Source organism: Liolophura sinensis, chromosome 6 (assembly GCF_032854445.1).
Source record: "Liolophura sinensis isolate JHLJ2023 chromosome 6, CUHK_Ljap_v2, whole genome shotgun sequence".
In the NCBI taxonomy this organism is placed as follows: domain Eukaryota; kingdom Metazoa; phylum Mollusca; class Polyplacophora; order Chitonida; family Chitonidae; genus Liolophura; species Liolophura sinensis.
The window spans coordinates 7,539,103-7,554,487 of record NC_088300.1 but is presented as its reverse complement, the minus strand read 5'-3'; the positions used below and the strand labels follow the sequence as shown (position 1 = coordinate 7,554,487).

General features: G+C 39.2%; 1 protein-coding gene across 1 annotated transcript in view; it reads right to left on the bottom strand.

Moving 5' to 3' along the window:
* Positions 1-36: 36 nt before the first annotated feature.
* LOC135466393 (uncharacterized) overlaps positions 37-15,385 on the bottom strand; it is a 35,708-nt gene continuing 20,359 nt past the window's right edge. The window contains exons 8-18 of the mRNA XM_064743841.1: positions 12,812-15,008; positions 12,462-12,558; positions 10,226-10,275; positions 9,729-9,821; positions 9,320-9,423; positions 8,828-8,903; positions 8,360-8,448; positions 6,044-6,298; positions 5,069-5,194; positions 4,382-4,671; positions 37-4,052 (exon numbers count right to left, since the gene is read on the bottom strand). Of these exons, the coding sequence (XP_064599911.1) occupies positions 3,959-4,052; positions 4,382-4,671; positions 5,069-5,194; positions 6,044-6,298; positions 8,360-8,448; positions 8,828-8,903; positions 9,320-9,423; positions 9,729-9,821; positions 10,226-10,275; positions 12,462-12,558; positions 12,812-15,008 (3,471 nt within the window). The 3' untranslated portion in view covers positions 37-3,958. The remainder of the gene's footprint in view (positions 4,053-4,381; positions 4,672-5,068; positions 5,195-6,043; positions 6,299-8,359; positions 8,449-8,827; positions 8,904-9,319; positions 9,424-9,728; positions 9,822-10,225; positions 10,276-12,461; positions 12,559-12,811; positions 15,009-15,385) is intronic.

Here is a 15,385-nt window from a genome sequence, read left to right as displayed (position 1 = left end):
AGACTTATTTGTTTAAAAAAAAAAACAAAAAAAAAAAACAAAAACAAACAACAACAGATTACTAAGGCATTGTCATGTAAATGTAGAGGTCTACTGGTTTAAAAGAACAACATAATCACTCACAAGTACAAAACTATCACTACAACATCCACATCTACTGTAGACAGTAGTAACTTCCACACTACAACATCCACATCTACTGTAGACAGTAGCAACTTCCACATTACCATATCCACATCTACTGTAGACAGTAGCAACTTCCACACCAAACAACATCTGCAGTAGGTAATAACAAACAATGCCTGATAACACTATAATCTGATCTGCTCAAGGTGAGTATCTAAAGACGGACAGACAGACACACAGGGTATCACAATATATCAATAAAAATTTCAAATTCTCTGCAATATACACATATCTACAAGGATATAGAAATTTCATACCCCAGGACAATTCTTAATTCATTGGCAAAAGATCTGTGTGGGGAAGATAATAATTGTACAATATTTAACAAGGCTTTACAAGAACAAAGCTGCATGAGCATGTGGTGATAAGCTGCTACATGAACCACATACTCTATACACTTACGATGAAGCTACAAAAAAAGACACTTAGGCTGCTGATGTCACCAGTACCATGTACTAGAATGAAGAGTGGAGGAGTTGGGTGAAGGGAATCTGCATTAATTCATTCACCTACCAGACCTTGAATCTACAGAGCTGCTAGTAACGAGGGTAAATGAGTTATACATGCACCTGGAAAATATATAATAAGTACATATACATGCAACAACCTGAAAAATATACATGTATTCACTGAGCAGGACTAAATTTCTTCATTTCATTTTGTAGGTTCAAAATTAAACCTGGCCTGACAATTATCAGCATAACTTTAAATTGAAAATTGTACTGAATTGAATAGTATTCTGAATTTCTATTTACACATCATAAAACTCGAATCTGTACACATGTGAACATCAATGCTGAGAGCAAAGTCACACGCTGACATTTCAGCTACGTTGTAGTCCATACGTAACACTATAAATGAATCAAAGTGTTATGATCAATATACATGTATGTTGTTCTCTAGATAGCACAAATGCACCTTGTAGGATAATTTCAAACACGGGGAGTAAAAATGGGAAATATGGAGAGCTAGATAGTCTAAAATATCTAAAGTATAAAAATAAAATAGAACTGACTGAAGAGGCTTCAGTCGTATACATGCCCCAGTACACAGACCATGTAGCACCATGAGTATTTACAACATACGTACAGATCCCCTACTTCTCTTAGCAGCATATAGTAGTACAAAATATACACACATCGGCATGTGCAATTCAGTCACTAAAGCAGTTCTCTCCTTACTTGTGGTTTATCAAGGTGTCCAGCAGACAATTTTAATTTTACCGTGGAAGAGAAAGGAGTGTTGAGACAAAAAACAGGCTGCTTTATGTGGTCTAATTTATTACCCAAATCTAGTTAAATGAGTAAATATGTGGTCTTCAATAGAAATAGAACTACCTATGGGTAGGCACCATCCAAGACTCCCGCAAGTAGCTGTATCAGACATCTAAAGTTATAACCCCTGGAAAAGACAAATGTTAAACTGAACCTATGGCCAAAGATTTACCTTCATTGAAAGAAAAAAGTTCTGTGTGCATTCTTTGTTTCTCTACCTATTTTTTGGTAAAGAATTCAGTTTTTCTCTTCTCCAAATTGCTCAGCTGACATTCTCTGTATCAAGAATCTTGACTGACAATGAGTGAATGATACAGATAGTCCATTTAGCACCAAAATGTGCAGTCCTGGATAAAAACATATCCTAATATATATATGTTTTTCTCACTGCTGACATGACACAGACACATTTTATCATCAAATTCACTGACTGCAAAAAAAAAGCACAACTGCAGCCTATAACCAAATACCAAATTTACCACATTTGTCTCCATCTCTCTCTCTGATTTGAAAACTGTATTGTTCAGCAGTTCAGGGAGAACACGTGTAAACTCAAGATGTTTATTCTACACTAACATCTGCATGAATGCTGATTTAACACAAAATTTGACAAAATGTTAATGGTTACACTTGAGAATCTCTTCTTGCTCTGATTTTAAATTTCTACATTAAACGAATGATTTATTTGTTGGCCTTCTCAGCTCAATTCAACTTTGATAATTAAACCAGTTGTTAAGATGAAACATACCTTACTGGATTCTCCTAATTTTTTGGATTTTTTTTCTAGTCTAGCTAGTTCTAGCTATTTTTTGACAAGAATGGACAGTTTTTCCTTTCCCACATTGTTAGTCCATCTTATGAATAACGCATACATATCTTTACTTTTATGAAAAAAGAAAATGGGAGAGAAATGTAATTTTAGCTTTTAGCATTAGAAATGTTTGTTCTAAAAGAACAATTATAGTAGTAACGTTTGAGAGGAGTATCTGCTGGTCACTCTCTGGAAAATATCCCTCGCTGCTCAAGGTCACTGTTCATCTAGCAAATACAAATATGCTACTGTACATATCTACATGTCAATCTCACAGAGGCTCCTTGCTCACAGTCTAAAGTATCCTTTATAATATATACACATGTTCAGGGTCCTTCCCTGAACATTTTATGCTGCTTTTGTTCTATATCATTATGGTCCATCCTACTGTCTTAAGTACAGAACAGTGCACATTGAACAAAGCAAGTACAAACAAACAAACTGTATAGAGTACATTGCAGTACCCATTGTATATGTGTAATACTTCACAGTCTGCACTGTGCACTCATACTTCATGTGCCTCATACTGAACAGCACAGACCATCTGGAGTACATCACAGTATACACTGTACGTGTATGTCAGTAGTCACACTTAACAGTTTGCACTGTACATGTACCTCATACTTCATGTGCCTCATACTGAACAGCACAGACCATATGGAGTACATCACAGTATACACTGTACGTGTATGTCAGTAGTCACACTTAACAGTTTGCACTGTACATGTACCTCATACTTCATGTGCCTCATACTGAACAGCACAGACCATATGGAGTACATCACAGTATACACTGTACGTGTATGCCATTAATGTTGACAGTTTGCAATGTGCATGTACCTCACACTTAACAGCACACACTGTCAATGTATCTTATACTTAACAGTTTACACCGTGCATTACACCATCAGCACACACAGTATACAGTACATTACAGTACACACTGTGCATGTAACTCATACTTAATAATACACACTGTATGTACATCATACATAACATGTACGCAGCAGGTCATGCTTGGTTTTCAGCAATGAGTTTTTACTTTCACAAAATAATTATGACAGAGAAATCTACAAGGATTAGCACCATTTATGCCAAACTTCTACACAGGCAAAATTTTGTAGGGAGTAAAAAAGATATAAATCAACAAGATGTATATATCCAAATAAAAACCACTCTGATCCAATGGCATTATAGTATGAGCAATCTATCATCACAAAATTCATTAAAAATCCTTCAGGAAAATCTCTGTTTAAACATGATTACACAAAGTTACATCTTCACAAAATATCGGTATTCGATAAAAATTGTCCCACAATTTCCTGGCCGCATTAAGAGAACTTTGGATGTGTAATGTGTCTTTGGCAGAAGGACTGAAAACAACTGAAGCACGCACTTTAATCCAGCTTGCTTGGTTAGGCATTCCCAATGAGCACATCCAATGAATTTTGGCTTAAACTGCCCATGTACATGTGTGTACCCTGTATATCACTCCAGAACTTGTCATGAGGTATTCCACACAAACTCCCACTGCTGCCCATCAGTGCACATCACAATGCTATTATGCATTCTTTCGTAAAGTTGTTTTCAAGTGCTGTAGACACAAGGCTTTGGTATTCACCAGTCCTCCCACTCTGGCATGGTCCGTGGTCAGTCCATTGGATAAAATATCCCCCAGCTGCTTCCAATCATCGATGGACAGTCTGCGCTCGAGATTTGTTCCTTTCAGCCTCTCGATGACTCTTCATATGGGCACTTCGACTCTTAACTTTGTAAAACACCCTATGGTAAGTAAGAAAACAAGGTACATGTACTTCAACTGTTTAATAATTGATCAAACAGGTAGCTTCACAAAATTATTATTGAAATGCATTATTTTAAAATCCATACATATACAAGATGATCATGTACCTTGAGAAGAAGCCTTGTTTAAATGCATGGTTTTAAAGAACCAACACCCATGTTCAATATTTATTTGATCACTGCAGTAAAATAAGAAAAATAATGAATGGAATCTGACAAGGGTTGTGTCATATAATAACCTGAATTGATTTCTTTTTCTCTTTTAGACTTTTTCTTTGACCACATATAATTTGTATGCTGTCACTTACTTTCCACAGAGTTTACAGGGGAATATCTCATCGCCAGGGTTAGGGGGAGGCACAGGCTGGGAGGGTTTCTTGGCCGTGGGGCGGGGACCAGGCGGCCGGCGCTGGACCTTAGGCTGAGGTACACTTGTTGTGTACACCTGATTAACCCTGGGAGGCTGGGTGCTGACTGGGAGTGGAGGCTCTGGCCGGGATGGTGTTGTGGCATGGACGGCCAGCTGAACATAGCTATGGCTGTGAAGAACACTGTGAAGCTTCTGGTGACTACTTAATGCCTGTTTTGAGGTGAAAGTCTGTCAAATGAAACAAAGAGACACATATACAGATGGGCATAACAACACAATGAGAAGAAATATGCAGGTATGCTTAGGTTTTTACTTTGTACTTTGTTTCAGTTATATTATGATGGTGGGGCTATTTAGAGTGTGTGTATATATACCGTGCCTTCTTGTGGCAGGGCGAGTCAAAGAGACCAGGCATGACACCCTGCTGATTCCACTGACACTGAGCCAACCAGTAACGTTTCCTTGCACTAACCTGTCAGTGCTGAGTGCCAAGTGAGGTAGAAACAGGTACCAGTCTTGAAGTCATGGGTATGATCCTACGATATAACTTATTAAGATGAACATATTACTTCAACTGTTTTGTAAACTGCACGCAAAGGAACAGCCTTGTAAATGAAGGACTTACAGCACTGCAGTCTGGTATCTCACACGTGTAAACAGTGGCTGGTGAGGGCACAGTTCGGGGAGGGGTCACGCTGCGGGCAGGGGACACCACGCTGGCCACTGGGGTTGCAGTCTGTCTCTCCACATCCTACAACAACCAACACGCAAAATGACACCAACACTCAGACATACATTTTCTATTGTAAGGCACAGTATTTAATACCCATAGGTCAACTGATATGAACTCATAAAAAATGATCAAGCTTTGCCATCATCATAGCTGACAGTTTATGGCATTAGCTTTACTCTGAGTTTCATTTGGGTATATATATATATTCAGATTTAACTTCTGTATCAGAGGATGCACCCCAGTGACTTCAGGTAAAATCTGCTTTCTGCCAATATCTTCTCCGATATCGATAACATGTGAAACTTAGCTGTTGTGTCCCATACTGTCGGGTTCATGCCCATATTTCCAGTCTTTATTCCCGTCAACTGCAGTTTGATCAATTCAGTCTCTATGCATTGGGATAATGAATGGTACTCTCGTGTCTAATACCATATGCAAATGAGACTGACCACTTCCAGTTTAATGATGTCACTTTCAATTTTTGAAAATTAATTCCCGTTTTGGTCTGTCACATATTGCAAATTGCATGCCAGGTTCCCGAGAAAATGAAACATAACTGAAGTCTCATCAATGCTATAAATGCTCCCAGAAGCTGAACATGCAGAAGAATCGGAACTAGGAGTAGGTACGAAGTCTATAGTCAGATGAAATTTGATGTAATCGCAAATAATCAATACAGTTGATAGGTCACGTGGCCTATTAGCAACAGATTTTTTTATGGTGCATGGATTTGAGTTTTGTACCACAAGATGACAAAGTTTCAAAAGCATGCTTATGAAAGTTTCGAGAATACTACTGATATTAACAAAAGCAATGGGCTTGAGCCCCTCATAAATGTACTAGTTTAATGATTTCAGTGACAAGAACCTGGGCACTGTGCGTTTCGCTGACTGTGGGTTGCTCCTCCATGGTATCCTGTTCCTCATCAGTGCTGCTGTCAGACTCAGACATTTGTTCTCCTGTCAGAGGTGCCTGGTCTGGGGCTGTTCGTGATCGCAGGTTGTACAGTTCATCATGTTCCTTCTTTCTTCGCACAATACGTAATCGCTTGTATTCGTCCGGACACACTTTTTTCCACAGGTAATAAAACTGAACACACTGCTTTACCGATTTGCTTGCGACCTATGAAATTAAATAACTGATGTTAGAAAATTTAATCATCTACATTCTGTCACAACCTATTTCGGAATGCTTATGAATGTAATTTCACAAGATATTATCACTTGCAAAATAATTCAACGGCAGATCATCCGTTTAGGCCAAACCAGGGTTCTTACAGCACATTTCTGCACTGATAGTTTTCAATGATTGACTGGTGTTACTGTAATCGTTGTAAGGATGGGTGGAGGAAAATAGAGTGCCTGAACAAAACAATCAACCTTTGGCAAGTAACAGACAACCTTTCCCGAACATGACACCCAAATTTCACCCACAGAGTCAGCTCAATAAGCATGTCATATTGATTAAAAGCAAGTGATCTCGAAAAAACATTCAGGCAAGATTATTTATTTATTTGATTGGTGTTTAATGCTGTACTCAAGAACATTTCGCTTATCCAATGGCGGCCAGCATTATGGTGAGAGGAAACAGCCCAGGAAAAACCCATGACCATTCGCAGGTTTCCGCCAGACCTTCCTAGGTATGGCCGGAGAGGAAGTCAGCATGAGCTGGACTCATGCAGGATTAACACCAGTGCCCAATGCAGCCAACAAAGAGGAAAAGATGTTTGTGAAGATTGCAACTTCTTTACCCAAGGATTGGGCCAAGATCTCCTATTGGCTAGCGTTAAGATTAGCTTGATCAATATCTAGCAAATATCTCTGGCTCTTCCAGACTTTCTCAAATATCTAGATTGTAGTATTTTCTGGAATTAAATATGAAATACATATATATTTTAAAGGGTTACATGTATGTTAATTGCACTAACCACATGAGAAAAAGTCTAGTTCAAAGATGGCTATAAAGACCCTAATCCATGAGATAACGTAAGTTACCCCACCTGTATGAGTCTGATACTGAATTTTATCCAATTTCCTGGCAAAAAATGCCACACGACCGCGAAGTGGTAAAACGCAGAGAATAGTGATATTACCAAGAAACAAAACGGTATTTGAGACATTTCAGAACGTTTAAGTGTAAGCTGATTCAAGCAGTACACTTATAGGCCCACTGATACCTAAAATTCTCAGTAAGCACTTAGCTTTCACAAGCTACCGAGTAGATGACTATATAGTCTGTCAAAGAATTTATCCAATCTTTGTAAATCTATGATGATATACCTATCAGACCTGTAAAATAAAAAATGAAATTTGAATACGTACTATGGGAAATCAGGTCACACCATGACGTCAAATATAGGTCAGCCAAAAGACTGACATCGTAAAGTTCAACTTCTGCGAGACACAAATGTAAAAGGATAGTGCTATATTTTTGAGTCACAATTTTGCAGCAGCAGATATTTAACATAACGATGTTACATCAGGAGAATACTAGCAACAGATTTGGTTGTCTCTGCAGCAGTTGAAAGTCACAAAAGAGGTCCTTTTGTCCACTTTGCTGCAGTGAATATTGGCTGAGTGCAAAGTTGTTGTTGCACATGTAAGTTTTAACTATTGCTGCTGGATCACAGGCTGTGATTTCTGTGCGATTCATGAAGTGGTCTGGCTTGTTCTTAGGACGACACAGGTATGTCTTATCACCCATGTTACTGCATGGTCAGAAATAAAACAGTAATCTGTGTACAGGTAGGTCAAGGTAGCCATCCAACCAGCAAATTTCTTCAAAACTGCTGCATTTAGCTACAGTTGAAAATACTGTCACCTACCCTTCTAGCACTGAATTGTAAGTATTGTACATAATACTGACATATTTTACTTGCTTTTGATGATGTTTTCTACTTGAGGACACTTTACTTTCGTGTAGATTTGGAAATTATTGTGACTTGCAAATGGATTGACAGCTTCTTTTGAAGAGGTCACCAAGTGCAGTGTGGTATGGATATTACCCCCACTGCAAGTGACTGCACTCAACCAATGACTAGCTAGAATCTACTGCATGTAGAAATAAACTTTTTTTGTTACTTTCACAGCTTTCAACCTCATCACCTGGTAATCAATTCAATGCCTGTGACTCATTTACAGTCCCGTTCACAGAAGTGGCTTGTCACACACATGTACACCATACCTCATTGGCTATCAAGAAGAAGTCCTTATCACTCTTCAATAAAGCCTGGTAATATGCTTCTATTTCTTCTGTGCTCCAACTATCTGCCTCTGCAAATTCAAACAAACCCCAGACATATTAATTTAAATCTGTAGACAAGATCCAAGCTGAAACTTACATGGTAATTGTATAATAAAGAGGGACAAAGAAAAGATATATCAAAGCAGTAAAACTTATAATCTTTCTTCTGCCCATCACCTTTATAATCCACTGAATTATTTACTCTTCTAACTGAACTAACACTGCACCCAACAAGGAGGTAAATAAAAGTCATAAAATATTATTTTTGGTGCTGAAACTTTTTCAGAGGGATACCACCACTCTACCTTCCAAAAAACCTTATAACACCTCTCTATAGAACTCTCAGAATTACAAAAAATGAGTCCTGGAGTTCAGGTCATTTATGGTATTTCTCAAATTAAAACGTACCTTGGTACTGGTATGTTAATAAGGTGTGCCCTGTTGGAAGCTTCAGTGAGTCCTTCATGAGCATTAACATGGCTTCCTGCAAGTTACAACAACAATCATTAGGAAACACTAGACATGGTCACCTGCTCACCACACAGCATTACTCACCATACAGCCTTGCTCACCCTACAAGAGACCTCACAATGTTTACAATGACAAGATTTCTCTTTCCATCAGGAAGGACACACTTTTAGCAAACTATCCAATCCACAGTATCCCAGAATATATCAATAACCTAATTTGCACAGAATTAAATATACCATGTTGTTGGGACTTAAACTGCTCATGAAACATGGCATTTTATTTTTCTTGCATCTATTTCAATTATCTGACAAAGAAAAATCTTTTTTTTTTTCAGCTAAAAGTCATTTTCTCTCCCAAACCAAAATACAACTTAAGAATTTCATGGGAAATATATCTTGTCAATGACAGCTGGAAGACCACAAGTGTTACCTGGATGTTTCCTCTTGTCAGATGAAGCAGATGTAATGCGTATTCCACATTGGCACCATTGCCATGAATGGCAGCACAACAGGCAAAGTCCTGGTAACAATGCACTGTCAAAAGAAACAACGCGTTATTATGAAGGGCTCAGATCTGGCGCATTTATATATTTATATGTAGCAGATTGGCGTCAATGTCATGCTCAAGACCTGTTCACTTGTGTGGTGGCAGTCAGGTTCATGTCTGGAGGAATTCAGTGCCCAGGTTAAACAACCTCAATTGGCCATGTTTTATATGTACAGGCCTGGGTTTCAAAACTATCATGACAACTCTAAAGCCTTCCTTTTACATGCAATCAATTTTACAATGAATTACATAAGAAAAAAGAAACAATTTTGCATCCTAACTGATCACCTACCATCCTCATCGGTAACAGACATCTCTTTCATTATGCTGGGGTCCCAGACCATATCCTCTTTGTCCATTTGTTTGAGAGCTGCAGACTTGTTAGCTATGTCACAAGAGAGAGACACATTGTTGGTCACAAAGCGTAAGCGTTTTCGTAAACTGATCGTTGACATTTTGATGGTGGCGTTTGTTTCCTCTTTTTTCTTAATAATTGGATTAACATTCAATATTACAAAATAAATGAAACTAAAAAATTAAAGTCATAAATGAAAAAGGCATTTTCAAGATAATCGATTCCTAAATGATTCATAAACCATTTCAAATCAACACAGATACATAATTTTAAATATTCATTTATTTATATTTAGGTTTTAAAGTCAAAATGCCATGCATGGTGTTTTAAAATATTACTAAACATTTTTTCAGTAAAAGTCCAGTCAAAAAAACTTACTGTCCCTGCTTGGCATTTGAATTAATTTCCAAAAAGATCTTAAGTAAATAACTTACGATTAAAAGGTGGAATATCAGCTTGGTACTGTGGTCCAATATTGACATGCCTGTGAAATGCATAGGAAAAAAATAACATAAATACACTATATAAAAAAAAAAAATGGAACTGATGCCATAAACAATGTAAAGAATGTGTGTGAAGAAAGTCTGAAGAAATGCTTGTGATATATGTTTTAGTCAATGGCATCGAAAAGAAAGAAAAAAATAGCTATGGTAGATGTTATGGTAAATGAAATGATTTATTTATTTCACTGGAGTTCAATTCCATGCTCAAGAAGTTTTCGCTTGAATGACAGCAGTAATTATGACAGAAGAAGAAGAAATAGCTGTGATACATATGACAGAAGAAGAAGAAATAGCGGTGAACATATGACAGAAGAAGAAGAAATAGAGGTGAACATATGACAGAAGAAGAAAAAATAGCTGTGATACATATGAGAGAAGAAGAAGAAATAGCGGTGAACATATGACAGAAGAAGAAGAAATAGCGGTGAACATATGACAGAAGAGGAAGAAATAGCTGTGATACATATGACAGAAGAAGAAGAAATAGCGATGAACATATGACAGAAGAAGAAGAAATAGCTGTGATACATATGACAGAAGAAGAAGAAATAGCGGTAAACATATGACAGAAGAAGAAGAAATAGCTGTGATACATATGAGAGAAGAAGAAGAAGAAATAGCGGTGAACATATGACAGAAGAAGAAGAAATAGAGGTGAACATATGACAGAAGAAGAAAAAATAGCTGTGATACATATGAGAGAAGAAGAAGAAATAGCGGTGAACATATGACAGAAGAAGAAGAAATAGCGGTGAACATATGACAGAAGAAGAAGAAATAGCTGTGATACATATGACAGAAGAAGAAGAAATAGCGATGAACATATGACAGAAGAAGAAGAAATAGCTGTGATACATATGACAGAAGAAGAAGAAATAGCGGTGAACATATGACAGAAGAAGAAGAAATAGCTGTGATACATATGAGAGAAGAAGAAGAAGAAATAGCGGTGAACATATGACAGAAGAACAAGAAATAGCTGTGATACATATGACAGAAGAAGAAGAAATAGCAGTGAACATATGACAGAAGAAGAGGAAATAGCAGTGAACATATGAGAGAAGAAGAAAAAATAGCTGTGATACATATGAGAGAAGAAGAGGAAATAGCGGTGAACATATGACAGAAGAAGAAGAAATAGCAGTGAATATATGACAGAAGAAGAAAAAATAGCTGTGATACATATGACAGAAGAAGAAATAGCAGTGAACATATGACAGAAGAAGAGGAAATAGCGGTGAACATATGACAGAAGAAGAAGAAATAGTGGTGAACATATGACAGAAGAAGAAGAAATAGAGGTGAACATATGACAGAAGAAGACGAAATAGCTGTGATACATATGACAAAAGAAGAAGAAACAGCGGTGAACATATGACAGAAGAAGAAGAAATAGCTGTGATACATATGACAGAAGAAGAAGAAATAGCGGTGAACATATGACAGAAGAAGAAGAAATAGCTGTGATACATATGAGAGAAGAAGAAGAAATAGCGGTGAACATATGACAGAAGAAGAAGAAATAGCTGTGATACATATGACAGAAGAAGAAGAAATAGCGGTGAACATATGACAGAAGAAGAAGAAATAGCAGTGAACATATGACAGAAGAAGAAGAAATAGCAGTGAACATATGACAGAAGAAGAAGAAATAGCTGTGATACATATGACAGAAGAAGAAGAAATAGCAGTGAACATATGACAGAAGAAGAGGAAATAGCGGTGAACATATGACAGAAGAAGAAGAAATAGCGGTGAACATATGACAGAAGAAGAAGAAATAGCTGTGATACATATGACAGAAGAAGAAGAAATAGCAGTGAACATATTACAGAAGAAGAGGAAATAGCGGTGAACATATGACAGAAGAAGAAGAAATAGCGGTGAACATATGACAGAAGAAGAAGAAATAGCTGTGATACATATGCTAGCAAATGGAATGTCAGAACAATAAGAAAGAAATGATCTAGATGTATTGGTGGCATACAGCAACAATTATAATGTTTGCAGTTCAATTAAATAATATCATGGAATACTAACAGACAGACTTTTTCCTATTTTGTTGTCAGTAGGAAAATTTAATTAGACTTCATTCCATTTCAAAGTTCCCTGAATAGCAAACATGACAATAACAAATCATGTTGATCATTCATAAACATAAGCTCACGGTTGGATGTCTGTTTCCGGGGGCGGTTCTTCCTCCTCCTCATTCTCTGGCTCCTCCTCTATTGTATCAGCTTTGACAGGCCCTGTAGCCAAGGAGCCTGGAACAGACAGTCAATCAGCTCTAAACTACATTAGAGTATATGCATAATAAAACATACCACATGTTTCAGTTTCATTGAAAAATAACTTGAAATTATTATTCTTTTTCCATAAAATACATCAAATTACCCCAATAATTTCACAAATGTCAGGAGAGTGTCAACAGATGTAAATGTATATCTAGCATTCTGTTTTATCTGGATTATGTTAAAGGATGAATATGAAGAGAGGGTAATTTATACGTGTACTAACCTCTCCGGCTGAGTGATAGACGAGGTGCTATGGGAGCAGACTTGGGTGTCATGGGTCGGAATCCCGGATGAATCATCCAGAACAGGCCTGATCCACTCCGCACTGGACTAAGCATTGGGGGTGGAGTGTACGGGGGCGGAGTGCTTCCTCTCTTTAATCTCCCGTCTCCACCCCCATCCCACAGACGTGGAGACCTAAGGCGACTTTGAAAGCCACAACTGTTCACATGAGGAGGAATGATAAGTGGGGCGGGGCGATGCTTTTTCTTGGCTCTTATAGGACTCAATGACAAGCCTGGATTTCTAAAGATGCCAGCTCCATCTGAGCGAGACAGGAAGTCCTCGTGGTGATAAGTTTTGCTACGGTGCAAAGAGTCTTCAGTTCGACTTCGAGGTCTGTAGTATGGGTCATCCACCCGACTTCGTGGTCGCATGAATGTATGATCCTCACTCTTCGATCGCTGTAGCAGTTTGTTTCTTTCATCAGCTGTTTTTGTGAGTTTGGCCTCCCCTTCTGGGTGAGGTGACTGTGCGTTTACTGATTTACTAACTGAGGATGCCCCAGGCCCCTTCTGCAGGAGCATGGCTAGGTTGCTTGCAGAAGGGCGTTTAGCTGCCATCCCTATAACACCCTCACTTTTGTGTCGCTTTCGACTTGGAGGTTTCAGTTCTTTCTCTGACTGAGTGTATGTGCTGCCTATAGGCAATGGTAAATACTTGTCTCTGTTAATAGCAACATTGCCATGCCCAACATTTGCCTTACTGTCCCCAGTCCCATGCTCATTACCACCTGTGTTCACTGGCCTGAAGGTGAAGGGAGATATCTCACTGGGAGGTTTAGATTGCAGCTGGGAGGTGAACAGTTTGTCTTCAACACTTTTAATACTTGAGCCCGGCTGATGATGATGATGAGTGACAAATGAAGGTTGAGAGGAGACGATAAGAGGGTCACCTAGCGATGTCGCTGGGTGCAGAGAATTGTTCACCATGATAGGGTCTGTGCTGTTCTCTGTCAGTCTACTTTCATATGACACACTAGTGGAGGATGGTAAATGTACATTATGCAAGTTGACATCAGCCAGATTGACCTCTGGGTGGTCAGAGACAGCTGCATGAGACGTGCTGTCACCATTCTGATGGAACTGGCCCTGCGACTGGTCCATTGAGGGCAGGGGGTGCTGGCCAGAGATGATACTGGCCACAACACTGGTCAGCAACTGAGCATCTGTGAGGTCCTGCTGGCGATCACCCCCAATAAAATTATGTCCCACTGTGATGGGAGTGGCCGAGACAAACACAGGCTGGGAGAGCCCATCTGAAGTGTCAATACTGTTAGAAAGCGTTGAAGGTAGAGGCTCGTGATGAACCTGTTGAGGGAGCACGTCAGAAAATGTCTGAAGTGTCATTTGTTCCACTGGAGATTGGAGTTGTTCCCCCCCACCGGAGCCTTGCTGTAGACAAGGTCCTAACATGATGTGCTGCTGCAGGATAGGGTAAGGCTGCTGGGGACTGTCACCTGCCATTGTCACCACCTGAGATGCTCCAGTCTCTTGATGGTGCTGGTGGTGCTGCTGTTGTTGTAGCTGTTGTTCGACCTGCTGTTGTTGTTGTAGCTGCTTCTGCATGTCCTGCATGTCCTGTATGGTTTGGAGTTGTTGTTGGAACACGGCTTCTTGGTGAGGCGTGAACTCCTGCCAGACGCCCCTGGACTGAGATGGATCAGCCTGTGTGACAGGAAGGTTGGGTGAGGAGGGGACATGGATGGTCACATCAGGAGTATGCCAGGCCCGAGAGGATAAAGACTCCCCCTGACTCATGGATACAGGTGGTGAGGGCACTGGCACGGCAATATGAGGGGATGATGGGCTGTCAGGGCTCTGCTGGTGCTGGAAGTGCTGCTGGAGCTGTTCTTGTAGCTGCTGGAGTTGCTGTTGTTGTTGTTCTAATTGCTGTTGTTGTTGCATCAATGACTGCATCTGGATGTGCTGCTGGAGAAGCTGCTGAACATGTCTATGATGATGCTGCTGGCTGGACTGCTCTGGGAGGGTGTTCTGTTGCTGGGTGAGGGGGCTGCCCAGGTGTTGAGGTGGATGGGTAGGGGTGAGAGGAGAGTGTTGCTCCTGGCCTGTATGCTCCTGCCCAGGCTCCTGCTCCAGCTGTCCAGTGGGCAACACGAATGGCCCACCTTGAACTGGACTCTGAAACAATGTACATTACAAACAGTGATAAAAATTTGGTTTAAGGGATGTAGGGAACTCCATAAAGAATACATTCAATTCTCAATTCATCCACTTTATTTTCAAGTCAAGAATCAACATCTAGATAAACCAGTTAATGATTCTAGACTACAAATTTATTTCACATTTTGTAGAATTGTAGACAAAGATTAATAACAGTTTAAGTCATAATGCATGAGACTGGTGCATGATGTATCAACGAACACTGTACACAATAGGATTTCAACACATGATATATGGTACTTTACAAGTGCTTCGCCCACCTCTGCTCATCTATGTCAGGAGGGCTAGGAGCTAAACATCTCCAGCCAGACTGAATGCTCTCAAGGAGTTTTATT